The sequence below is a fragment of the Ambystoma mexicanum genome, chromosome 6q (assembly GCF_040938575.1).
Source record: "Ambystoma mexicanum isolate Mex_15411 chromosome 6q, UKY_AmexF1_1, whole genome shotgun sequence".
NCBI classification, from domain to species: Eukaryota; Metazoa; Chordata; class Amphibia; order Caudata; family Ambystomatidae; genus Ambystoma; species Ambystoma mexicanum.
In genome coordinates, this window is record NC_090937.1 from 355,917,435 (window position 1) to 355,943,500 (window position 26,066).

At 44.7% G+C, this 26,066-nt stretch overlaps 1 protein-coding gene across 1 annotated transcript in view; it reads left to right on the plus strand.

Annotated features, from left to right (window-relative positions):
* The window catches only part of PTGR1 (prostaglandin reductase 1), a 316,150-nt gene that overhangs the window by 166,925 nt on the left and 123,159 nt on the right, over positions 1–26,066 (plus strand). Inside the window, exon 4 of the mRNA XM_069630845.1 lies at positions 11,811–11,870. Coding sequence (XP_069486946.1) covers positions 11,811–11,870 — 60 coding nt within the window. The remainder of the gene's footprint in view (positions 1–11,810; positions 11,871–26,066) is intronic.

Here is a 26,066-nt window from a genome sequence, read left to right on the forward strand (position 1 = left end):
ATTCGTCTTCCCACCGCGGGTGAATGACCATTGTCTAGCTTGGCTGCATCACGTAGTTGAGGACCATGAAATCAAGCTGTTCTGGTCTGCAATTTATGAGGATTTATTCGGTTTTTCTGCAGATGGCCTCCAGCTCCAGTGTATAAAAAGCCCCTTTTCCCTTCAGGGAAGACATTTCAATTCACTGGTAGTGTGTGTTAAAGCATTGTTAAACTAAATACAGGACATTAGGGTAGTCATTTCACATCTTAAAAGGGACACTTGATGAAGCAGGGAGCGCCGCAGAAACAATGTTGCAAACGTACCGCTGCACGACCGGGAATTGGATCAGAGGGCAGCACAAGTCACAGAAACCTTTTCCCTCTGCAAAGTTTCTCTGATGTGAACACAACCTTGCAGTTTCTACAAGCACAGACTATTTCCTAAATCGAAGTGTATAAGCAATCACAGCCCTATACCAATCAGTGAGCACTGGTGCAGACTGTGCCCAGTAATGCAAACCAAGGCTAGGCAGGGAGCCGGATAAATCCCAGATAGCCCACTCAGGGAGGGTTGCAGGATCTGGAGTCCTAACCTTTGTGAATGCAAGGGGGAGGTGGCCTCTTCCAAGGAGAAGAATCTAGTAGTATCTGTAGGAAAGGAGGTGTTTGGACCTGATGAGAAGGATGTGGTAGTGGTTACAGGAGGTGGTAACAGCTAAACAAGGGCTGGTTAAGAGCTGGTTAAGTGGTTGTGGAAGAGCTGGAGAAGTTCACTTGTCAGAGGGGAGGTTGTGGTTCGAACACTCTGGGGAAATAGAAAGGAGGTGGCAGTCTCCAGAAGAGTTCAAGGTGGTGGAGAAGAGATGGTGGCGATGGTAACAGCCCAAGTTGGTAGAGAAAAGGTGGTGAGGATGGGAGCAGTTTACGGTGGCATAGAATACATGGTTGCCATAAGAGTAGTCCAAGGTGGTAGAGAAGTAGTGGTGACCAGAACAGCCTAAGGTGATAGAAAGGAGGTGTTGGTGACGAGGACAGCCTGAGATGGTAGCTAGGAGGTGGTGCCCATAAATCAAGGCCAAAGTGAGGAGCTGGTGAAGGACAAGTAGGGGGTAATCACTGTACCAAAAAGAACAAGTAACCTGGAAGGAAAAGAGGAGGTTGGAAAAGAGACATCCCTAGTTTGGGAGGAGGGGGGCAGTAAGGAAGAAGAAATGCCTTGTGTTTTTCAGAGGTGGAGGAGGAAAGAGAAGGCAATGCAGGAAAGAGATTGGGACTTCATTAAGGAGCTGATCCATGAGTGGGAGGACTGGGGAAAGATCAACCAGCTGGAGGAGGAAGGTTGTCCCAGAGAGCCATGTTAGGCCCTAGACCGATTCAGGGTCTTAGAGGAGGTTGCAGTGAGTGCTGGGGAACATAGTGGTAGCTCGGAGATGATTTAGGTTTGACCTACTGTCGAAGGAAGACTATTGGTGCTTGATCCTTCTGACTCTTTCCTGGCTTGCAACTATGATTCCTATGACGAAACCCAGAGAGTATTCCAGAACATCAGGGAGTGATTTTGTCATGAGTGATGAGACCCCAGAAAGCCATCAACTTAGTTGGATCGAACAGAAGATTTCAGATCACCCATGAGCATGGTGCACCAGAGAGGGGTCAGGCAGCTACTCTGGAACAATAGTCATTTAAAAGACTACTGCTATAGCGGATTGCAGGCATAAGGAGAGAGATGGAGAGAGAGAGAGAGAGAGAGAGAGAGAGAGGGAGAGATAGAGAGAGAGAGAGAGAAATGGTGAGCAAGAGAGAGAGGGAGAGAAATGGGGAGAGAGAGAGAGAGAGAGAGAGAGAAATAACTACATCAATTGGTCTTGGCATCCTTTGGGTGTCCTATGTGACAGATCAATTGCTAACATAAGCCTAGGTAAATGTAGGTGCCATTTACAACAGCAATCAAATTATGCCACAATCACCACCACTTATAGATCAGTTATGGTTTATGGCCATGTCACAAGCACAGTGACCCTTTCTGGTCAAGGCTATGCCCTACAAGCATTGGAGGTAGGATCACTTGGGCATTGGGCATTGCCCTATTCAGTTCGGTTCACATGTGTTGCCACCCTCAATCTGCGAACCTTGTTACAAGCTCTGAGGGTTTCAATAATGCTTCCAAGTATCCAAGGCACAAACGACAATGAAAGGAAACACTGAATCAGCACAGTGGGTGATGGGTAGATTACATGGTGCTGGTCGGGGAGGAAATGAACCTCAAAGGGCTGGTTTGCCGGTGTTTTAGTGCCAGATAAATCTTAATTTGACATAAAAAGCATTCTTGCCAATCTGTAATCCGCTGCTCTAGACAGCTCTCCAGATTCAAGGACCCGTTTTACAAAAAAAGGAACATTGAGGAAAGCCTGATGAGGGGGTCACTGCTAAACACCAGTGTGCATGTAGTGGGATAGAACAATGCCTAAGGCAGCTGTTTCAGATGTCATTTTTGCAGTGCAAGTCCAATTTCGATGAAGAAACAATGTTTTTGTCACCACCTTTGTTTCATGGATCCAACAGGATTGGTGGATTCAGTAATCCACATTGAGCGAAAAATTGGGAAAAACATCAGATGCAGCCAAAAGGAGAGTTAGAGTGTGTTGGGTAAGATTTTCAGTTTAATGATAAATCTCCCTCCCTTTTGAGACCCCTAGAACTTTTTGCTGGACTGGTGGATTATTTTGCCCTATTTCTCAGCGAGTGGGAACCTTTTTCCACACTTGCAGCCTCTTTTACTCTTTTTATGGGTGTTATTTTTAAGACTCTCCATAGTGTCTTTTGGATTTGGTCCCTTTTGACATCTTTTTGGCATATATCTTTTATTGTTGCTAGGGTTGCCCCTTGGGCTCCCCTTTTAATTTTCTCTGGCTAACCTTGAGAGCTACTGTTCCCAAGGATAGAAAGGATATTTTAAACTTTATTTTGGTGAGACTAGCACACCCCACCTTATATGGAGTGGTGGGGAGATAGTGTATCCCCTTTCTCATTCTCACAGTAACATTTATGTTACAGGGCCAAGCTTACCCTAAATGGCTGGTGGCAGTGAACCTTTTTAGTAATTCGGTGCACCTTTACTGCAGGCTGTTTCTACAGCTGCTTAAAGTCACCCATGGGTGCTCATTTTACCAGAATTGCCTCAGTCTTTGAGTTTTGTGTCCTTCTTAGTCCTTCCCCTACACTTCAGGATGGGATATGGTTTTGTGCAGGTTTTGTCTTCGGCAGGAGACCTTGGGCCTGCCACCCACTCGGGTTTCAATGTTGCATGCCTGTATGGTTGGCTGGGTTCCTGGATAAAGGTCCGATCCTGGAAGCTGAAGAGGTCAACTACTGGTACCATAACTGAAGAGGAAGATGAAGAAAAGCCTGCTGAGACTATTTCCAGTGACTGGAGAGTCTACTGTGTTACTGGAGCCTGCTGTTATCCTTCCTTGCAAGCGACCTGGGATCCCGTAAAGGACGACCTGACCCAGAGCCTGATGAGATCCACTGGCTCAAGAAGACCTGCATTTTGAGCCATTCCACGTCGTGCTGCGACCTTGCGGGGCTGCAATACCCCAATAGACTGGGACCATGAGCCATCCGAATTCCAAATCTTGCTGAAACTTTGTGGGCATAATGCTTGACGTCCAGAGAGACAAATAATCATTGAAGTCCCCTCACCAGAGTGCTGGACCAGATTAGCGACGAGAATCCAACCAGCGATATTCGGTCTTCTCCTTGCTCCTAAAAAGGGCACCAAAACCACAGAACCACATCCAGCCGTGAATAAACTCTTGCTTGGACCATTCCCTAATGATCCCTGCTGCAAAATTGCTTCCAGTGTCCTGTCTTCAGTCTTCAGTCTTCATGACAAAGAATTCATCAACTGGGTTTTTGGCTACAGATTCTGACGACATCCTGCTGCAAACTCTTCTGTGCTGAGGTACTGTGCTGGCTGGGGTATTACTTACCCTAAGCCTTGTGTGATTCCTGTGTAGCTTTTGGGGTGTTTCATGTGATTGAGAGTCCTCTCATCCAGTTCACCCCGGCCCACTGCTGGAATCCTCCTAGGGTTTCTTCTCTGAAGTCCCTGGATTCTAACAGACGTCCACAGGTACTCTGATTTTCCTACATCTGTGCCTATCCTGACCTGTCTGCTGGACACTAGAGTATTGGTTACCCCCTCCTGCCACTGCTACACTCCTGCTTCAAGAATAGGGAAAGACTTAGAAGGTTCGGACCGCTTGGCTAAGAAATGTAATAAGTGTTTAATAGTACTTTCTTGTTAAAGAGTTTGGTAACTGACCCTCTAAAGAAAAAAAGGAACAGTTACAAAAGTTCTTACTATACCAGGAATACCTCCAGGATACACCATCTTCTGGACTTACAGACCCTCCGCCAGAGGAGGTGGCGTCGCCCTTCTAGCCAGAGAATCCCTTCTCCTCAGAAGGTGCAACGCCACCCTTGAGGGTTCTACTGACCTTCTCGCTTAAGTTCTCACACTCGCCTACATGCACTATCACCATCCACCCCCCCACACCCAAAAAAAACTTCGAGCAAAACTTACTTCATATTCTGCAGGACAACCTAAAAGCCTCCTCCAAAACTATCTGGCTAGGAGACCTTAACCTGGGCCTCCATGACCCAAACAACCCACATGCATCTTCGCTATCCGATGCCCTCGACACCCTAGATGTCTGTCAGGGCATTACCTTTTCCACACACTCTAATGGATGTACTCTAGACTGGATTGCTGACCACAACTGTAAGATCTCCACCAGTGCCATCATCCCTGTCCTTGGTCAGACCACCACATCATCATCTTCTTCTCCATCCTTCAGCATGTCAAAGCCAAAACCACATCCATCCCTCTACCTCCTGCAGTTACACGAAGCTCACACAAGCTCACTAGAGACAACAACCTTCTCCTGCTTAACACCTCAGACCTCCAGCCCCCGTTCGCATCCAATCCCAATTCATTAGTGGCAACATATACCACAATACTTTGAAAAGCTGTGAATACCCTAATCCCACACAAATCCAAGATAGTTAGACATTCAAACTCTTGGTTTACCCCGGACCTCATGAAACTCTGTACTCTGAAACGACAGCCCCAGCTCACTCCGACGCAGTTCTGACTCTGAAAAATGAGTTCAATAAAATATCAAAACAATACAAGGCGGCCACTATCGCAGCAAAATCAAATTCCTTCAACACTAGAATCCGCATGGCTGCCTCTGATACAAAAAAAATCTTGACCATATACAGGGAACTTGAATCTCCCACCCTACCACCCACCATCCTCACCAAAGAGGTATTACCCTAATTGATCATTTACAAACGATCGTATAGTAAATCTGTCCAAATTCAGCCAGTGCCATTCGATCGTTTGTAAACGATCAATTTGGATAATCACTACCAAACATGGTGAGCAGGGGTGTCCCCCGCAGCCTATGTTTGGTAGTGATGGCGTTTGGAGGTAGCGGGGGTGTCCCCCGCTTCCGGAGGTTTGGAGGCAGAGGATGGGGAAAAAAAGAGAAAAGCGAACCCTGCAGCGTCAGATCTGACCCACATAGGAGGGACGGATCTGACGCCGCAGGGTTACAAGATGAGCATACGGCAAAAAGGTATGTAGGGTGTCGGTGGGGGTGTATGGGGTTGTTGGGGGGGTTTAGTATGGGCAGATTTGGCCACAGTAACGCCACGGTCAAACTGTATAAATCCACCAAATACGCTACATGGTGCTCTGACATTCAAGCATGGTTCTTAGGGAAAATCGACACCCTGAACCTAAAAATACTCTCACAACAAGCCAAATTCAATAATGACCCAACAGCCAGAAACATCAGCTGCACTCCCCCCCACCCGCACACCCACAGTTCCCTCCACCAATCAATTCTCCTTCAGAGATCTGACCAAAAGCTAAATCTTAAAGCTACCTGACCGAAAGCTAAGTCTTAAAGCTAATCCAAAACCTGAAACCCTCTAAATGCAACAGTGATATTTGCCCAACAACACTCGTCAAAGAATTTGCTGACGTGCTAGCCCCAGTCATCAAGTCCTTCATAATCGCATCCTTATCCAAAAGCAGCGTGTCAGCCACCCTTAAAGAAGCTTGGGTCCTGCCCCTCCTGAAAAAAACCTCATTTGACCCATCCATTCGATCCAACTATAGGCAATTACAACTGTCCCCTTGCTACTAGAAATCTTAGACCTAACAGCCTACTTGCAGGTTCAACAATATCCTAGGGATGCACCAAGAATCTGCCCTTCTCGATCTGAAAAATCTGCTTGATGACATCAGGGATGAAGGAAACTGTGCTTTGCTCCTCCTCCTCCTCGACTTATCAGCAGCATTCGACCTGGTCAACCATCAAATCCTCTGCCAACACCTTAACACCCACGCCAATTTCTATGCAATTGCTTGTGCCTGGATTGCATCCTTCCTGGAAGGCAAAGTCATGAGTCTTCTCAGACGCTGCCAATGCCTCACCCTCCCCCATCACCTGCGCTGTACTCCAACGGTCCTGCATCGCCCCCAACCTATACAATATCTTTACCAGGCCACTCTTTAACATCCTATACTCCCTCGGCATAGCTAACACTAACTGTGCTGGCGACACGCAAATCCTGATCCCACCCTCAGGCATATTTCACAGATGACTCCATTACCCTCAACAACATCTAATTCAGGCATGGATGGCAGAGCGACAAGACGGACATCTTAATTGTCAGCACACCCAATGCATGCAAGTTGCTTAACATTCAATACACATCTTTCCAGATCGGTGTGTGATTCCCTTACAGTAAAGACACCTGGAGCCTCACTCACCTTGTCAAGGCAAGTAAGTGCCATTACTTCCTCTGCAGCCTACGCCACTAAGGTCCTCAACGCAGCCAGACCCTTCCTCACTAAAAACAACTGCCTCACCATTGGCCGGGCCTTCATTGGCTCCAAGATTGACTATTGTAACGTCCTATTTACAGGCACCTCAGTTAGAAATATTAAAAAACTGCAAGTTATACCAAACAACGCCTTGAGAACAGCCCTGAATATCCCGAACGAGAACATATCTCCAAAGCTATAAGAGAAGCCCATTGGCTGCTAATCCAGGAGCGGATCACTTTTAAAACACTTTCCATTGCCCACAAGTGCCTCTCCAATACAGCGCCCCCTTACCTCACACAAAGAATCACCAAAGCCCATCCATCAAGCCCCACAAGGTACCCATACACGGACATACATCTTGTGCCTAAAGTGAGGAGATGTAAAGCTGGAGGCTCCAGCTTCCCCTATCGCGCTGCCAAACTCTGGAATGACCCCCCCTCCCCTGAGGGTTGAGAAATCCTACTGGATCTTTCGTAAAGCTCTCAAACCTCAGCTCTTTTCCTACCCGCCCCCTCCGCCCATCATGCCAGCAATTTAACCATACTATACAACATACAGCATGTACAGTATGACCAATATGTATGAGAATGCTATGTCTCAATGTAACTGTAATATTACCTTGCTCACTTGGGTCTGTGCAACAAATACCTAACTGTATGACTAAGCTTGCCTCGTTGACTTGTACCTGCAACAGCGCCTCAATGCCTCCGGGTTGTATGTGCGCTTTACAAATGAAATAATTAAATAAATATACTTTGAATGTGTTTTAGCATTCTGAAAAGTATGTATAAGGTTATTTTACTCACCTGTGAATTGGGTTCCCCTCTTCCCAAAAGAAATGATGTTGGCTTCACTTTACTATTTCTTTTAGGATATAAATGTATACGTTCACCAACTGGGTCTTGCTTAGTCTGTCTAGAATAGGTCTATTGAATAGCTGTGTGCAATTCTTAATAAGTGTATTGTAGGTTTTACTAACCTTGGTCTGCCTCGTTGCCTCCTAAAATAAGTTTGAGAGTTATTGCGTACCTTAGTCTGTGTTCCACTGAACCGAAAAGCAACTGTAATTGTTAATTATAACCTTGGGTTATACTCATCTGGGTTAACTGAGTATTATCCTGAAAGTAGTTAAAGGTTTATACTGTTCCATGAATTTGTGTTCCACTATTCAGAAAAGTATCCTGGTAGGGTTGGTTTACTATGTAATTCCTTATCTTGGTGTCACTGCATGACTGACTGGGTCTACTACCCTTGACTTATTGTAAAGTAATCTAAAAGTAACTTGTGGTTGTACTCCCCTGAATAGGTGTGTTCTATTCTAAATGTGTATGATTAGGTCTGACGTACCTAGAAATACTGTTAGTGATTCTGAACAGTCTTTGTTTTGGTCTTGTGTACCTTCAAGCGTTCTTTTGGTTTTATAATGTGTTAATGATTCTATGACAAAGTACTTATTCACCAACATTTACCCTGGCCCATGTGTATTTATAATAAACCTTTATTTTGTATAATACTTCTGGGTGTAAGTGGGTTTGTGTTTCTGTTGAATCATTTGTATGCTACAGGTTCTTTGTACCTTTATACAGCCCTTGCTCCCTCCTAAGATAAGCCTGGCTGCCTTGTCCACTCTACCAACTACTCAGGTGGTACAGCCTTTTAGCAAGAGTGGAGTTTTGTACTGTCTCAGTTGTATGGTTTACTAAGCCCTAGTTGGACTTCAGAAAAACTGTCCTAATGGAGAAGATCTGTGTGTTATTTGGCAAATATCGAATGAGAAAAGGGAAAATAAGATAGACCAAAGAAAGGAGGTCATGCCAAGGGGTGTACACTGGGCCTCTGCCCCTTGGACAGCACTTTGAAATCAAATCTGGATTGACAAAAAATATGCATTAAACAAATGTTTGAATGTGTTTTGTTGCTTTCATTTTTCCTGCTTTTAAAAGGTTTCTCACTTGCTATTACCCGTACTTTAAGGCACCTTAAAACTTTAACTGTTATATGATATGATGTGGCATTTATACTTTTATTTTTGCTGACAGAGGCAAACAGCATACAGACACATCAGAGCAATAGAAACAAATTTGGTACATATGTAGGTGAATACCAGAGCATATAGGCAGAAGTATGACAACAGTAGCTGAGTAACAACATATCACGGAGCACCAAGTTACCAAACAGATTATAGAGAAGTTAGGAGGACTCATCCACCGACAAAGTGTCATTTAAGCTAAGTAAGTAGCCGTTGAATGCAGACCATATGTTTTCAGGACGAGAACGTACTGGGAGCATACCCAGGAATTCCTCCTCGCAGTTTCGGGACCACATGAGTAAATTTAACCATTTCTGGAATGTAGGGGGAGTAGGGCTCTTCCAGCTTTGTAAGACACATTTCTTGGCTACGACACAGCTCACATTCAAGAACTTAACAATGTCCTTGGCCCCCCCCCGGCTGCCATACCCCAAACAGAACCACCATTGGATCGGGATCAACAACAGTATCAGTGATTGCAGACAATGACTCTATGACTTTACTCCAGAATGTGGCCAGTTCCGGGCAGTCCCAAAACATGTGTAGATGGTCAGAACCTTCCGCACCGCAGCGGGGGCATAGCCGAGAATCGGAGCGAGCAAACCTCGAGATTCTATATGGAGTAAATGGATTCTATATACAACCTGTTGAGCAATTTATATTGTATGGTGCGGTAGCGGAAGTTTAGGGACACCCTGCTAGTATGGGAACACATCTTCTCCCAATGTTGATCAGTGAGTTCCAGCTCCAGTTCGGAGGCCCAGTCATCACGAGCCCTGGATGTAAGGGGAGAAGCAGCGGTCAAGAGGAGTTTGTATAACGAAGAAACCACCCTGTGGGCGCCACCTGAGTTGGCGATGTAGGCAATCCCAGGAGAGTCCTGGGGCTCAATGCGTAAGACAGGCCATGCATTTCGAAAGGCAGCGCAGAGTCTGTAGAAATGCAGGAGTTCCAGAACGGAACCCGAGTGCCCCGGTCTCCACGTCTGCGGTGTTATAAACTGTCCCTCTGGATAGAAATCAGTGAGGGCGCAGTATCCCAGGGCCTCCCAGTGTCGCGCCAGGGCGGTGTCATGTGTGGGTTCCAGCCCAGGAAAGCTCCAGGCGGGAAGCCATTTGTAGTACGGATATTGCTCGTCACAAGTTTTGAATATCTGGCCCCAGGCCTGTACCGTGGTCTGGACCGGGTCAATGGGCGAGTCTGGCACATACTGCCGGTTTAGAATCAAGGACATTACATTAATGCCTGCCGCTGCCAGAACCTCAAGTTTAACGTTAGGACGGGGTGGGGGCCCAGGGTACCAGCAAGATGCGAACTGTGCCTGTGAAGCAGTCCAATATCGCAGCAAGTCCGGGGCTGTGAAGCCCCCTCTATCGTAGGGTAGTGACATGTCCGACCACTTTTTATGCACCGCGCCAGAGTGCCATAGGAATTGAGCAAACAATTTGTGCAGGTTCGTGAAGTATCTCCTACCCGGCCAGATGGGGACATTACCAAATATGTATAGCAACTTGGGGAGCAGGATCATTTTTACCAGCGAGAGTCTTCCGGCTAATGATAGTGAAAGGGTACGCCAGTGCGTAATTTTGGCCTCGACCTGCTCTGCAACAGCCCGGTAGTTGTCTGCCAGTAGCGAATCTTTGGACAGGGACACCTGGACTCCCAAGTACTTGATCCCATTCGGGGACCAACAGAGCGGATACTCGGTGGTGGGCTGTACCGTGGAGCTAGTAAGATGGAAGATCTCAGATTTAGTATAATTTATAGTGAACCCGGAGTATGTACCTATGCGGGTGATGTCGCGTAAGATTGGGTCCAGATGAACAGCTGGGTCTCTTGATAAAGAGTAATACATCGTCCACATAAAGCAAGATGATCTCAGGGGAGTCTTTCAGCCGCACCCCTTTGCGCGTGTGCCGCTCCCTGACGTAGTCGGCCAATGGCTCTATTGCCAAAGCGAACAGGATCGGGGAAAACGGGCATCCTTGTCGAGTGCCTCTAAAGAGAGGGAACATACGGACGTCTGGGAGTTAACTCGCACCCTGGCCACCGGGGAAGTGTACAGCAACTTAATATATGCTATCATATTAGGCCCTGTACCCATGTTTTCCAAGACCAACCAAATATATTTCCAAGACACCATGTCGAACGCCTTCTGGGCATCCAGAAGGATGTTCAATGTCCCTTGTTCAATGCGTGACATGACATTAAGCAGCCTTCTGATGTTATGGGATGTTGATCTCCCGGGTACAAAGCCTGATTGATCATAGTGGACCATGTACGACATGACCGGGAGGAAGCGGCTAGCAATCACTTTGGCAAAGATTTTGGTGTCCAAATTCATTAGCGAGAGGGACCTATATGATCCGCACTCATTAGTGGGTTTACCGGGCTTGAGCATGATGATGTGGCATTAATAACGCGCCTGTACACAAGTGTTTCTAGGCGCGAGTTACTGTTAGTGTGGGTATATGTTTCCTGTGTTGGGTAAATTAATTAACCAACAATTACAGATCAATGTAATTTATTTCACCATATGACTTTTTTTATTTTGTATTATTTGGTCATTTTGAACAGCACAAGTGACCTCCAGGTGCAAGACGATTCCTATGTAAGAGATCATGTTATCTGAATTTGGTTTGGGGAGCTTGATTTAACACTTCTATAGAAAACCAACAAACTTATTTATTAAAGTTGTATAAATGTTAACTTCATTTATTATGGTTTTAAAACTGCAGATGGAACGGAAACCACAGAAACCTTCACGCATGACCTCTCTGATAGCATATTGCACATCTGGCAATGCATTTGAATGATTGTAACCTAGTCAAGAGTAACCTGCGGGTGCTTGTTTGAAAAAAAATAAACGTTCATGAATTTTCATTTACAGGCCCTACAGTCAGTATTCCTTGAAGGAAGGAGACATCATGATGGGCACTCAGGTTGCCAGGTAAGTCTTGTTTTATTAAAATGAATAAGCACCAAAGGCATTATAGCCTATAGGAATAGAGTGCCAAACATTAAGTGATGATTTCAGGTTGGTGGTGGACATATAAAAGTGGATAGGGAGCCGTGTACTCTACACTGTCTCTCACCATCCCTGGTGGGATGTTGGCTCACTGGTCCAGATATTGTTGCATCATTAGTTTGTCTGATACGTTTAGAGGGCTCACTACATAACTTCCTGGCAGCTTGGTGTTTTGGCAGGCTCCAGAGGCGACTCCATGGATGTATTTTTCGCACAGATATGTCTTTTTGCTTTAAGACGCCACAGGTTGTGGGGTCTACATCTTCTGGGAGGTTATTTCAGTGGTTAGTAGTAATCGGAGGGGATATTCTTCTGCTTCAGGGCCAACATGCTGTTTTTGGGATTGGCAGGCAAGTTGGTCTGTGTGGACCTAGGGCTCCGTTGGTTGTCATTGTGATATCTATTCTTGTAGGTAATATGGTGCAGAGCCTTCCTGTATCCGTATTTAAGGAACAAGAAGTCAAAGGAGTTCCTGGCTTGCATTGGGTGATATTGAATGGTTTTGATTTGGCCTTTGCCTAAGCCAAAAAGTATCTTTTTTGATTTGATAGAAGGTGAGGCCCGTTTAGATGCTCTGGCACTAGTTCAGCCTTGTGTTTACAAATGCGTTTAGCGCCATTGGGTGGTTTTCTGCTATTAAGTTGAATAGGAGTTTTTGAAAGTGTAGAAACTGAGAACTAGTATGTAGTGTATCTAAGGAGAAGTGTGTTGCTTTGGCTGAAAAGGAAGTCCCTCCAATGACCGGTTTGCCATCACAGTAGTTCTCAACTTTCTGCAAATTTCAAAATGTCCTGGCAACATATCTTCACGTCTTAGTGACATTAATCCTTCTCTTCCCCATCACTAAGGCTTCCAAACGTTTCACAGAATCCAAACTTCTTAAATATTATGTGCTAATGTTAATTCGACTGGAATAGACCAACTATAGGCACAGGCTTTGAGTGCCTTCTTTACTACATTGTGGCGGGATTTCGAAACAATCCTTTAGCCTTCATATTGGTGAGCAGTATTTTTCTATCTGTTGGGTTGGTTCAAAAATTAGAACCGACATGGCTTTGGTATTATCTTTCTTTTTGTACAGAGGTCTGGGAGCCCCTCTACTGGGAACAAATCTGTCCAAATAACCTGTTCTATGTGTAGGTTCCCATTCAGAAGTGTCAACAGCCACGTTTTAGCTAACTGTGCCTTTTACAGAGTAGAAACAGCTATTTGCATAGCAGTCTGGTCCCAGCCACCTGGCCAGCCCAGCACCAAAATGCTAGGCAATTCTCCCCTGAACAAGAGTACAAACTGCAACCCCAGACAACTTTCGGTTTCATTGGGCCTCAACAGTGAGGAGAAGCTGTGCCTCTCTAAGCACAGTGAGCAAGGATCCACATCTGGATTACCCTGGGTAACCCAGGGTGAATCTACCACCAAATGTACACAGAAACTATTCAATAATGTCAAATCCCTTTCCAACACCCTCCACAACCCCATCCACTCACACTTCTTGGATGATGCATGACCACCTCAAGCTGCATTGCATCAGCACCCGTGCTCCCCACTAGCTCGGGAAGCGCCTACCTACTACAGAATTGTACTTTCTTACCGACTATAAAGGCTTGCAAGGACCAAAAGTTCTAAAAATGCTACCACCAAAGGTTCGAACACCAAACGTTCGAGCCTTTGGTGGTAGCACTGTAATAAAAAAGAAACGGGGGCTGCGGGGGTGTCCCTCGCATCGCCCCACTCACTATACTTCATAGTATAGTGAGTGGGGGTTGCGGGGGACACCCCTGCAGCCTTCTGTAAAAAAAGAAAAAAAAAAAGAAAAGGACCATGTGGCACTGGTTCCCGATCACAGAAGTGAAAGGGAGCTGGCGCTGTAGGGACCCAGCGTGAAGAAGGTAAGTGGGGTTTCTGCAGGTGGGGGTGTGGGTGTGTCATGGGTGTGTTGTGGGTGGGTGTGTGGGTATCAACGTGTGTTTGCATGAGAAAGGTGCAAACATTTGATGGTTCACACCTTTCTCATGCAAACTTTCCAGCCTTGGCAAAATCAGCCGTGGTCGGATCACGTAGATCCCCCTACTACTACCTCCTCCAACGTCTCTAAGCCCCGTTTGCCTAACACTCATTTTCATCATCTTTGCAAAATCGTGACTATTATTTAAGTAATCGGCATTACCTGTGGCAAGCGTTCACATAACTGTGAGGTGATCCCTGCCTTAACTTGTCGTGTTATCAGCTATGTTTGTGCATCTGGCCCATATTACATGCCACAAATTCTTTCAACTTGAAGGTATTGCCTTGTGTGCACTTACTCATAATATAATTGCCATTCACGGCTCCCGCATCAATGTGCCGTCCTTTCACATCTCGTCACCACTCTTTGTAAAGTACCTTGACCTCAAGTTTGTCAATTTGATATGCTGGCACTAACTGTTTAAGTACTAACAATTACGATGGTCCAGGACCAGTGCACACAATCCCATGTTGGTAATTGTACGAGGAAATACTGTAGTTTTGTTATGCTAGGCCACATTCCATGTTATCATTGTCAACAGATAACCACAGTGTTGATTGCATGCCTAGCGTAATTTGCCTCCCTCCCTTCATACACGTGTAACTCTACTGTGACCCTTAGGCTACTTTGCCAGCTGTGTAAATGATTGAGTCAGGCAGAATCTCATGAATGCTAAGTGTTAAACTATAGTGACGACCCTTGATCGGCTACCTCCGTATCTTGCCGCTACATGCCTGAAATGACTGTCTACTTAGGTTTGTACTTATAAATACGCCAGTCCCATATGCATGACTCTTCCGTAGCCTCATGCTTGCTCTGAAACGTACCTTGCCACTGTGCAGGGCTAGTCATATTATATGTCAATAAATAATTCATATCTGGAACTACTGTGCCACAACTAACTATTAATGACTACCATTATTCATAATCCCTATTTACCAACTGAACAGCCTTCCTACCCGTGTACTACACTGGTAATCCAAGCCATGTACGCCATCTCTACAACCTTTGTAGGCTTATTGGTATTACTCATTTGCAAAAGCACACCTGTCCTAGCCGTAGATACTACTATGCCTAAGGTTGATATCTGAATATACACGTCTTGGGACCTAATTAAGGCTACTATTATGCTCCCTCCTACTATGACTATACCTACGTTTCAATCAAATGGCGTAAAACCAACTAAATTCCTTCCACCACTTAATCCAAGCACTGACAACCTAATAACAGTTCCTCAGTCCAAAACTATAAGACCGAATACATTTCTGCCACAACTAAATACTGTAGCCAGTAATCTTAATACTACTGACAATCTTACCTCTAGTCCTACTTGCACCTTAACTCCTGACCAACGGATTCAACGATTTGCCACAAGGCCTACACCCAACCAACCTTGCTCCACTAATGTCAGAAATGACAGACTTGGTTCTAGACTGAATAAAATTCACAAACTATCTCCCAATCTTAACGACAATCAAGATTTGAAAAATCCTTCTAAGGAGAGTTTTAAACCTAAAAATAACTGAACTAAAAATAACCTCACGGGCCAGAAAACCTCACTCTATGCTCCTAATCATCTAGATAACAATTCTCTACATATCAAAGATGCTCTTATTAACACTAGATCTATGGTAGCCCATGCATTAGACATCTCCGACTTGATAACCTCTAAACAATTAGACTTTCTAGCAATAACAGAAACTTTGCTCCATGCAGTTGCATGACCTTCCCCTCTCACTTGCTATTCCAGACAACTACTCCATACTGAGGCTAGATAGAGAAACGTCTAGAGGAACTGGCATTGCCTTCATTGCCAAAACTAATCTGGGACTAAGGGTCTCAACACATCGTGCTTTCCCGTCGGGTTAACTTTTGACAGTTAAACTGCCACTTTCAGCCTTGCGCACCAATTATATAGACCACCTGGCCCCATTGCATCGTTTGAGGAAGACCTCAAAGCATTACTTTCGACTAACACAACCCATCTCTCAAATCATAGTACTTGGGGACTTCAATATTGTTCTTAATGACTTAAATGATCAAAATTCCTTGGCCCTTGCCAATACTATCTCGGAACTAGGCTTTACTCAAAGGGTCAATCTTAACTGCGAGACTACGATAACGTCCAACGAACCTTGCGCCTGGACTGATCATCACCTACTATCATTCACTATTCAAGATAGCCCACAACCAACTTGGACGAACCTCCTGGCCCCTCCACTACTCACCAGAAACAAACGTAAAATAACGGGGATAATCTACTTCTGCTTCTCTATCCTATTATTAATCCCATGCCTGCTAGCTTTGACCCGGCAACCCTAGTAGACTTGCACAACTCCACGATTAATTAAGCCATAGAAAATATTGCACCCCTACAAATATGCAAAGGTAAACCTAGATCTAATTTTAATTCATGGTTCACCCCAAATCTCAAAACCATACGGGCTGAAAAAAGGAAAGCTGAATCCCTTTGGAAAAATAACCCAAAACTATTAAATAAGGATAATCTCTCAAATTGCAGCAAAATATAAATCTGAGATCATCCAAACCAAACGTGACACGTAGAATGACAGGATTAACAAAGCTAGCTCAAGTACATGGGAACTCGTCATTTTAGGAGAAATTGAATCCCCTACACCTTCAATTGATACGTGCACCAAAGTCAAGACCTGGTGCACAAATATTGAAACTGCATTAGCCAATAAAATTTCTCACCTACAAGATGAAATGGAGGTAAAAAAAACAAAACCTTACTAACGCACCTCCTCTGCAGGGATCTCAGTCAGACCCAACTAAACCTTTTAATCGATTCAAATTTGCCCGGGTTTCTATTCAGGAAGTGGAGGATATAATAGCCTCCCTCAAACCGACCAGATGCCAGTGAGACATTTGCCCGGCAACAATAATTAAAGGATCATCAAGGGACCTAGCCCCGTTCATCACTACATTAATCTCTCTTCATTTGACTCCTGCACTGCACTGTCCTTACCAACCTTAAGGATGCCTGAGTCCTCCCGCTGTTAAAGAAGCCCGCTCTTGACCCTAACATCCCGACCAATTACAGACCCATAACAATGGTCCCATTTCTGTTAAAAATCATTGACCAGGTGGCCTATATTCAGATACAGAGTTATCTTGAGACTAACAATCTTTTGGGGCTCCGCCAGTCGGGCTTTAGACCCAAACACGGCACCGAAACTGCCTTGATTGATCTGAAAAACCAAATCGACGAGTTAAAGGACAAAGGGAAACTGGCTCCCCTCCTTTTACTAGACCTCTCTGCTGCTTTTGATTTAGTGGACCATAAAGTGCTTTGCACACACTTGTCTACAGCAGCCCACTTCTCCCCTGAAGCGACGGCTTGGATTCAATCCTTTCTGGACAATCGTTCCTTGAGAGTCTTCTCACCTACTACATCAGCGGAGCCAGCACCTATAACCAGTGGAGTACCACAAGGTTTGTGTGTATCACCCACGATGTACAATATTCTCACAAAGCCTCTTTTTGAGGACGTAGATAAATCGGGTGTCACCTACACTAACTATACATATGACACCCAGATTATCATACCTATGTCTGGTGATTATGACATTGACTCTGCCTTGGTGAATAAAATCTATCTTATCATTCAGACCTGGATGGCACCTCGTGGCCTCTGTCTGAAAGTGGAAAAGACCGAGCTCCTGCTCATTGGAGCACCAGCCAGACTCAACAAATTAAGTAACCAGTTTTGTACAGTTAACATCGACGGCATAGACATTAAAGCTGCTAAGGAGGTAAAAACGTTGGGCTTCTACCTAGACTCAGCCCTGAACTTACATAGGCAAGTCAATGCCACAGCTTCAGCAACATCTTATACATGTAAGTTAATCCACGCCTGTAAACCGTTCCTCTCTACAGCCAGCTGCATTACCTTAGTTAGAGCCCTAATTTGCTCGAAATTAGACTACTGTAATGCACTCTATCTTGGATTAAGTAAATAAAATGTTAATAAACTACACATTTTACAAAATAATGTCCTATGAACTGCGCTTAGTATTTCGAGAATGCAACACATCTCAGAGGCTAGACGTAACACTAATTGGCTCTCAGTCAAGGATAGAATACAGTTCAAATCATTAACCCTTACTCCCAAATACCTAACTCACCCCCCAAATACCTAATGGATACATTTGCTAAAAACACATCTGCACGTCCCACCAGGACCTTGCATTTGCACTGTCTTAATGTCCCCAGATACAAGCTTAAGAAGCAGGGGGAAGTAGCTTTCCTGTTATGGCAGTGCAGCTGTTGAACTCCATGCCTACAGCTTTAAGATCAGACCCTTCCTTCCTCAGTTTCAGAAAAAAAAAAAAAAAAAAATTGGCTCTTTTCTTGCGATTTATAACTGGCATCGGGACGACACTCTTGCTCTTACCTAGATTATTACACTGCTTGTATATCGCTGTAAATTTGTTTGTAAATCTCTGTTTAAATAATGTAAAATACCATGTAAATAATGTCATGTAGCCATTTCTTCATTATCTGATTCTAAATGACCTGTAACATGTAACGATAAGTAACCTGTAACGTGCCCAGATACCTCTGGGTTTGGAGTGCTATATAAATAAACAAACATCATCAACTCTTGTCTGTGACCTGGCATTACCCTCTCTCAACTCAAAACTGGACACATCTCACCCCTTCTAAAAAAAAAAAAAGCTCCCCAAAAATTACCACCCCCATTAATACTCTGCCATATCTCATCAGAATCATTTAACGCTTTTTTACTACAGAACTGGAACAACACACCACCACAAACATCCTACTTGACCCCTTCCAATCTGGCTTTTGACCTGAATACAGAAACAAGACCGCTAAACTTCACATCCTCTGACCTCCACAAAATCACTGACAAAAGACACACTGCACTACACATGTCCTTTAAAATCTCTGGAGCCTTTCACATCATCGACCACACCATTCTACTCGACATCCCAACCCGCCGTATGAAACTCGCAAACACTGTCCTCGACTGGTTCACCGCCTTCCTTACTGACAGCACATATTTTGTGTCCATGCCCCCTTTTTGATCCAACCTCACCCCGGTCAAGTAGTCATCCCACAAGACTTCACCCTATTGTCACTCCTATTCAACCCATATGTTGAATTCTTTGGACAGACCCTTAGCATACACCATGCCCATTTTCACAAATACACGGACGACAGCAAATCTACTTCCAAATCAAATCCACACCCTCAAAAGCTATCTCTCCACCATTACCACCTGGATGGCCAACTACTACCTCCAGATCAAACCTTCCAAAACAGAATACCTGCCCATCTGCCCCACAGATACAAACTCAAACTTACCCTATGGATTAAAGTGTTTGCTCAGGACAACCCACACATCACTCTCCATACCCATCAAATCCCTGGGCTTCACCATCACCTTTCCTTCACACACCACCTCATTGCTGATGTCACCAAAACATGTAACCTACAGCTACACCTGCTACGAAAGATCAGACACATCCTTCCGCCTGATGACCTCCCTTTGTTTCCCCGTCTTGTCATGCCTAGAAAAACTTGTGTACAGTCGCGTTATAAATGCCACATCTCTCCCCTTCCCCATGCAATTTACACTTTTTAAACAAGCCCGTGTTTTGCCTATTTTAGAAGTAGCCGTTGGAATCCAGGTTTGCTTGGTACACATTGTAGCCACAGACCACATATTGCTTTTCACGTTTAAGTATTAACAACTGCTCTTCTTGTTGGACAATCTAGAAGCTGTACAATGCCAACACCACTTTTACTTTGCACCAGCTCCGCTGCAGTGCTTTCATTTCAACCTTTGACTACATTTGTGCATCAACTCACATCTTTACTACTAAAGATCCGAGACTTCATCTCATGAGCAACCTTCTCCCATTCTTTACATTTACAATTAAATGTGAATATCTTATTTTACCACTAGAGGGCGCACAATGACAACTCTTCCTTTGCTGTGACTTAAAGCTGCCCGCTCTACACGAGTGCTAACATTGCACTTTACGGCGAATTCGTGGGGCACCACCAGTGGATGCAGACCTTTGATTTTCGCTATTTGGTGTGACTTTTTTTTTCCACTATGTACATTCTAAATGCATACGTTAATGCTGCAGAATTGTCACAATTTGCTCCACCAAGTTGTAAACATCTCAAAACCTCTAGTGAAAGCAATGGATTCTTGTCAAGCTTCCAAAAGGAGCTTTCGTTATTATATCAGCGCCTTCTGGTACAGGTACACATCTTAGTATCAGGAAAAACGGGATACTCATTTTCATCTCCCCAGAAAGAGGAAAAGGCTGAAGCAGCCTTGCTGCGGTGTGCTACTGTGATCTGGTATGTGAACACAGATGTGTGCAACAAGTGCTTAACACACTGAGCTATCTTATGAACCATTTTGGCACTCAAATTCATCAATATCGGGGATCGAAAATAATATTGGATAAGCAGGAGTTAAAAGCATCTCCTGGGTATACAGCATTAAACGGGGACCAGGAGCAACCACTGGGGAACGAGGAGCTGGTAAACAGTCAACAAATCTAACTTTCACATGAGATAGAAACCTATCATTTTGTCCATTATTTATGACCCCCTTACACTTTAAATGTTGTGTAGGTGTTTCCTAAAGTTTATTAATGGATTGTCCCAAAAGCACAGTTAAATTCACAATGATCACCGGATGATTCAGCCGGTGCTGTCCCATTTTTATGTCCAGATCCACAGTCCCTTCGATGGAAATATCATTCCCGTTGGAATTTTGGATTTGTCAGGGAAGTGGTGTGTGTGGAATTTGGTAGCCCTCCTCCCGTCCTGAGTTTAGTTGGTCAAAGGCCCTTTTTGACAGGAGGGTGGCTTGGGACCCAGTATCCACCAGAGCTGATAATTCAAACTAACCTTAACTAGTGCATAAAATCTGCCTTCTTTCTCCTCCAAGGTGCAAAGAAAGTGTGAGTTATTTGACAGCCCGGTTGTCATTTTCTTAATATTGAACTCCGACACTGTGTGATCTTGGGCAGTTTTCTGTGTCGGAGTTCGGGGATCTGTACAAAAAAAAAACTTTGCAACTCGCAATGGGAGTTGTTTGGGCATCCTCATTTTCACTGGCTCCTTGGATGTCCCCCTTTACGTTGCAACAGTTCTCAGAACCTGTTTGGAGAAAGGACACTCCCTCTGTTTCACTTCCATGTGACTCACATGTTTGTGGTTGAATAAATTCTGGTTCTGGGTCGGCCTCCATACTTGCCATGTCCCACACAGGGTCTTTTGGGACCCATTTTTCTTTGGGAGGCCCCCTCCCCACTTTTTGAAAGAGAAGGTCTGCTTACCTGAATCTTCCAGGGATTCTTCTCTTTCAAGGGGGATAATCCGGAGTTTCTCCACAAGGTGGATTCTTCTTTGGCCTCTCCTACATACCCTTTGCTCTTTGGGTTCTAACATTTTGGGGGTAGAAGACCCGTTCAGGCTAAGAGGTTTTTAGGGGTTCTGTTTGGGTGAGAAAGGATGCGTATTCAAGGGCTCAGCATCTCCCCTCCACCCAGGCCCCCTCCACTGGAACCTGTGGTTTGTCCGAGGTTTCTTCCCGTCATTTCCCCCTTGGGGCATCAGACCAGGGTGTTGGGAAATTCTGGGAAAGCAGGGTTAGGTTGAGAATTGGACTGAGCCCTCAGCATGTGCCCCAGATCATTGGTCAGTTTCTGGACCCGTCGCTCCAGTTGCAAGACCTTGTATGGGTGGTAGAGAGGTCTCAAGTCCTACCTCTGCTGCTCCTGAAAGGGGTAACTATCCCTTCTCCCGGAGTAGCTCGGGTACTGGAAATTCCCCCCATAATTTTCCATCCTAAATCTCCTTTCTCCTGGGTTCAGGGATCTATTGTCCTGGACCCGCAGAGGGAGAGGAGGATTGTTATGGAAGTTCTGGTTTGGGGGATATCTAGGGAAAACGTTTAGATTGGGAGGTGGAGTGATACTTCTCTCCTGTGGGAAGTTTGGAGGGAAGTTTCCCAGGGCAGTACTTACCTGATTAGTCCTCTGCTCCCTCTTGGGCCAGGGGAGTGTATACATACCCCAGGATAGGTTTAGTATCCTTGTACCTAGGACTTATATAGGTGGCCAGTTCAAAGGGATCATTGTTCTGTGCCCCAGCCTGACTACCATTCGATTGGGCCGGGTTGGGGGAGGGGGGGGGGTCCCTCTTGCTTTCCATTTTGCTTGTTGGCTGGAGGGTTACTTTTAGGTCCCCCCATCGCAAGATCCAATGGAGGGGTAGTTTTTACCTCTGCCACCTTTGCAGCAGCAGGGGTGTTGGATGGTTTGGGGGATTTGACAGTATTTTTACTCTCAGCAGGCTTTTGGACCTCATAAATCGTGGTGGCCTATTCAATCACCCAATTCACGGTCGTATGCTTGTGAAAGTCACCCACCAACTGAGTCATTATGTATTTGGGGAGAGCATGGAAATATGTAGTTATGTACCCCCTACTATTGGTGTTACCCGTCGGGAAGCCTGAGCTAATGCACGCTTTAACTCCTGCACAAAATCCCTAGGCACCTGATCTTCCCCACACTGCAAGTTATATGCAGCCTTACAGGCCTCTTGTGGGTTCCTATGGGTGAAAAACTGTTTCAGGATGGCCTTATATGTGGACCATTTATGATGATCCTGGTCCTTCAGTCCTGCAAAGAAACTGGAGTACTCGGGTGAGAACGTCCATTTAGCAAATGCTATACAATTCACATCATTCCTGATCTGGAATAATGCCATCATCTGCTCATAAATTTCCAGGTGCTCCCATTCCGAATACTTGGCATTCTTGTTGTATGGGGTCAGGAAGCTCTTTATGGCCTTGATTTGTCTTATTGGGTCTTTCACAAAACACTTGCTCTGCTTCGCTGTTTTTTCTTCCTATGTACCGGAGTAAATTCACCTTCTGACCCAGGACTGCTACCGGTACTCCCTTACCTGTCTTCTAGGCGTTCCCTATCTCTCTGAGACTGAGAATACCTCCCAGAACCATGGGGTCTGGACTCCATTTGCCTGGACCAAAGTGGACTCTCAGGGTCACCCTCCCTGGAATTCCTTTCAGGCCCAGGATAGAACCCAGTTTCCTCATCCCTCCTACCAGGGAGTCTGGGGAATTCCCCCCTTCCCCTGAATACACAAAGGTTTTTAGAATGCCCTTCCTAGGCTAAGGTCTGGCTTGTCTCCTTCAGCAAAGCGGCCAAGGTGGTCTCTTTGTAATCACATCTTCAGCCAATCTAACTCCCCTAACTCCCCGACTTTCTCCTCATAAGAGTTTTCATGGTCTGAAGTACTTACCGTATTATTCTTTATTTCCCAGGACACACTGGGCCAGCCACTTTCCCTTTTGTGTGGTAGAGCTGAATATTCACCAATATCAGACAGGGACTGGCCTTCTTGATCAGCTGAGCTAGGCCTGGGTAAGTCTAACTGCCTCATGTCACCCTGATCTTTATATGTGGCATGCATGCAGTCCCTATTTGTTCACGAGAGGTTGTAAATTACTGGCATGAGGCCACTGTTGGGAAGGGCGCCTCGCCTTGATCAGTGGGCCATGTCCCATATCCTGATTTGGTCAGGGTGCCTCTGTTTCCGTTGGTGAGGCTCTCACACTTGCTTCTGTCTTTATTTATTTGCTGTTGGTAGTCAGAGAGCTGGCCTTTTGATTCTGACACTAAGGCCTGATTAAATCAATGAACCCTCCTCTGAGCTACCAACTGATCCTTTGTTTGCTGCACCGCCTGCTGAAGTGATTCATTTTCTCACCCTGAGCCCTGAGCCTTGTATGCATATTCAAGACGCTTTTCCTTCAGGAGGCTAATCTTTCTCTTGTTCATCCCTACATTTTGCTGCATCTATTAGATCAGCGTCTATATGCCTAACTCTCTCTACAAGCTCATTCCTTTCTTCTTTAATTCTGCTCAGTTCCTGAGAACCTGACCGTTCCTTTTCTACCTCCATTTCCAACTGATTTATCCTCTGTTATAGGACGTTGTTATCCTGATTCAAGTGGTGTTTTTCCTGAGCCAGCTGCATCCTCAGTTCTACATACATAAAGCCTCTTTTTAGGGTTCAGGAAAGCCAGCTGCAACTCCGGACACTCTGGAAAGATAGGGCAGGGATCTGGTCACTCCACTCTTAAAGATGGCCTCCCGCTCTCCATCATAGGACCCAGTCAGCTTTGATCCCTTCCTAGAAATAGACTGCTCCACCCAGATGCCTCCGAGCATTCTCCTCTGCTGTCTCCTTACAGCTGTCAGATCACACCACCAATTTTACAATCTTGTGAATTACCCTACAATAACAAGGCATAATTAGTTTTCAAAAATTGATTAGCAGCGTTTGGTAATTAAAATCTTTTTGATTAGCAAATAGACACATTTGATTAGCAATTTTGTACTAATATTGTTAATGTCACAAGAAGTTATTTGTACCCAAGACATGAAATGAGCAATACAGCAGTTTAGTGTACCGCTGAAATAAGACATTAGTGAGAGGAGTCAAGCCTTGCAAATTCTTTAAAATTCAGCTAGACCTGCAGGTCGGTTAACTCTGTTTACCTATTCAACCTAAGAGAAATGCACTCGGCCCATAGCAAGGGAGGACAACACATTTAAAATGTGTTTTCTGTAAAATGGTGCATGCCTCTAAAAACCTGCTTTATGTTTGGCACACTGCTGCCGCCCAGAAGCCACCCATGCGCAGTGAAACTTATTTGGCATTTACTGCAAACAAAGTAAACGTTTAAAAAAAAGTTTCTAACATCCCATGCAAATGCTACTCGTCCTTCATAAAATCTACTCTACTATGTGAGTGGGCGAAAATACTTTGTGAGCCATTGATGAGCCATTGATGAATGTAAAGGGTTAGCTTCATGAATGGACACAAATAGATATGATAAAAAAGGCCCCGATAACAGGTTGGCCAGCGGTCTCCTGCAGGTGGTAATATAGAATACAATCCTTATCATAAAGCAAAGCGAGCTCTGGAGGCTAACTACAGGAATATTGTAGTTTCTGGTCACCTTACTTTCAGGGTGCCTGGCAAAAAGAAACATGGTGATAAATAAGTCAGGGAGTATGTACTTGCTCATGGATTGAGCACCAGTTGCAAGATGTTTGACCTGCAGGCTACAGAACTAGATTCGCCAGCAACAGCATGTGATTGTGTACGCTTTCAAAAGCACTCATCAATATGATGCATCTTTACCAACAAAAAGAAATCTAGCTGACACTATGAAATGTACATAAATTGACCTAAACTTTTACTTCAAAGCATGGCGATGGTGCAGTATTTTGCAGTATCAATAATGCAATTAGGCATTATGTAACAACTTATGTATTTAATTTATTTTTTACATTTATAAAGTGCACAAAGCAACCCTCAGGCATCGTGGCGCTGTTACAAGTGTTACTTAGTTACAAGAAACGGAAAGAAAGGCAACCTGAGAAGACAGCCTGTCTGTGGTTCGTGGTTATAGAAACCTAATGCCAGACAGGTAGCAGTTAATCATGCAATTTACCATAAGGGTGGACTCTCCGGTTCAGAGGTTACAGGGGAACCGGCTAGAACTAATATCTTATGGATCCTACTGGTGTAATGAGGGCTAGTTAAATAGCCTTGTTTTGAGGGCTTTCCGGAAACTTACATTTTAGGAATGGTATTGCAGGACTGTTTTTAAAAAAAATATAAAGTTGACACATACTGGTCTTTGCCAGACAGGATATATAGAAAGCTTATTAAAAGTATCACCACAAATACTTCTGGTTTGCAATTATTGGAAAAAGAAAAAATGTTTGCCTGGCACTCTCACACATGCCTTTGACACTTAATGATTACTGCTGCACTTTCTCTATTAGCACTTGAAGTAAACAGAGAAAAGATGGCGAAGAGAGCAGCAAGGGCAAGAGAGGAATGCAGGATGAACTGTGCTTTCGTTGAAGAGAACAACTTAAATAGCTAGCTTTGCTACACAAGTGTCCATTTGATTAGCAAACCTACAGAATTGCATTGCAAATTGCTATGCGACATGCCTTGAATAATCCCTGCCATTATGATTGGATAGTTAC